Source organism: Capsicum annuum, unplaced genomic scaffold (assembly GCF_002878395.1).
Source record: "Capsicum annuum cultivar UCD-10X-F1 unplaced genomic scaffold, UCD10Xv1.1 ctg73705, whole genome shotgun sequence".
In the NCBI taxonomy this organism is placed as follows: Eukaryota; Viridiplantae; Streptophyta; class Magnoliopsida; order Solanales; family Solanaceae; genus Capsicum; species Capsicum annuum.
The window spans coordinates 1-2,032 of NW_025883746.1; the positions used below are offsets into that span (position 1 = coordinate 1).

Below are 2,032 nucleotides of genomic sequence, written 5' to 3' on the forward strand. Positions count from 1 at the left end.
GGTCCACTATGATTTAATTACTTGTGTTAAAATAAAAATGTACTTCTATGAAATTATGGGACCCGTTTCAACTTTAGGCTTTAGTTTAAAATTCATTCCCTTAGATATTCCCTTCGTTCTATTTTAGTAAGAAAAAACATCTCATATTAGTTAATAGCCAAGACTCAGATAGACTTTCTGCTGCTTAGAAAAGGGGATATGGTTTTATGTAAGGACTGTAAAATCATTCCAAGTGAGCATCTTTGGACCCAGCATAGGTTTCTAGTGATGGACTTAATTATCAAGAAGAGCAAGAAGAGGAGGATCGGAGAGGGTCGGCCTAGAACTAAGTGGGGTGGCTTGACGCAAGGTAGTGCGCTGGAGATAGAAGAGAAAATTGAGGGATTAAAAGTGTGGGAGTATAGTGGGGACGTGGATGTTTATGGGATAGGGTTGCCAGTTGCATAAAAGAGACTGATAGAGAAGTGTTAGGTGTTTTAAGGGGTCGGGCAGGATGGCATAAGGGGGACTGATGGTGGAATGAAGAAGTTAAGAAGAAAGTAGAGATTAAGAAAGGGGCATATGTTAAGTTGACTGAGAGTAAAGATACAGCGGAGAAGCGGGTGAATAGAGAGGTCTATAAAGTAGCAAAGAAGGAGGCTAAGCTAGCAGTTACAACTGCTAAGACAACAATGTTTGAGAGCCTGTATACAGGGTTAGAGGAGAAAAATGGGGAAAAGAGGTTGTATAGGATTGCTAAGGCTAGGGAAAGGAAGGGTCGGGACCTCAATCAAGTGAAGTTCATTAACGGGGAAGATGGTAGAGTGTTGGTGGAGGATGTTCACATTAAGAAGAGATGACAGGAGTATTTTCATAGGCTTCTGAATGAGGAGGGGGACAAAGACGTTGAGTTAGGAAAGCTGGAGCACTCTGAGGAGAGCCATGATTTCAGTTATTGTAGATGTTTTAAGGTTGAGGAGGTTAGAGAGGTTGTTCGTAGGATGCGAAGGGGAGGGGCTACGGGGCCTGATGAGATTCTGGTGAATTTTTGGATGTTTCAAGGTGGGGTTGGTTTAAGGTGGTTGACTGATTTGTTTAATGACATTTTCAAGACAGCGAAAATGCCTGAGGCTTGGACGTGGAGTACGCTAATCCCGTTATATAAAAATAAGGGTGACATTCAGAGTTGCAACAACTATAGGGGTATCAAGCTGTTGAGTCATACTATAAAGATTTGGGAGAGGGTGACTGAGCGAAGATTGGGGAGGATCGTGTCTATTTTGGAGAATCAGTTTGGTTTTATACCTGGTCGTTCAACGACAGAGACAATCTACTTAGTGAGGAGATTGGTGGAGCAGTATAGGGAAAGGAAGAGGGATTTGTACATGGTGTCCATCGACCTAGAAAAGGCATATGACAAAGTCCCTAGGGAGGTTCTTTGGAGATGCTTAGAGGTAAGAGCTGTCCCGGTGGTGTACATCGGAGCTATTAAGGACATGTATGATGGAGATAAGACTCGGGTGAGAACGACGAGAGGGGACTCAGAGCATTTCCAATTGAGATGGGGTTGTATCAAGGTTCGACTCTTAGTCCGTTCCTGTTTGCATTGGTGATGGACGTGTTGACGTGGAGTATTTAAGGAAAGGTTCCTTGGTGTATGTTTTTTGTGGATGATATTGTGCTAATTGGTGAGACGCGAGGGAGAGGGATGATAAATTAGAGGTTTGGAGGCAAACCCTTGAATCTAAGGGGTTCAGATTGAATAGGTCCAAGACGGAGTATATGGAATGTAAGTTTAGTGACTTTAGGTAAGAGGACAATGTGGTGGTGAGGTTGGATTCCCAGGATGTCTATAAGAGGGATAGTTTTAAGTATATTGGGTCTATGATTCAGGGGAATAGTGAGATTGATGATGATATCTCTAACCGTATTGGAGCAGGTTGGATGAAGTAGAGGCTCGCCTCGGGAGTGTTGTATGATAAGAAGGTGCCCCTTAAGCTTAAAGGCAAATTCTATAGAGTGGAAGTCTGTTCAGCCATGATGTATAGTGTTG

General features: G+C 42.9%; 1 protein-coding gene across 1 annotated transcript; it reads left to right on the plus strand.

The window, feature by feature from the left end:
- Positions 1-267: 267 nt before the first annotated feature.
- On the plus strand, positions 268-1,122 carry LOC124894407 (the record flags this gene model as incomplete). The annotated part of the gene is made up of 3 exons (XM_047405097.1): positions 268-349; positions 529-805; positions 857-1,122. Coding segments are annotated over exons 1-3 (625 nt in total), but the record flags the coding sequence as incomplete, so codon positions are not given.
- Between the last annotated feature and the right edge of the window lie 910 nt (positions 1,123-2,032).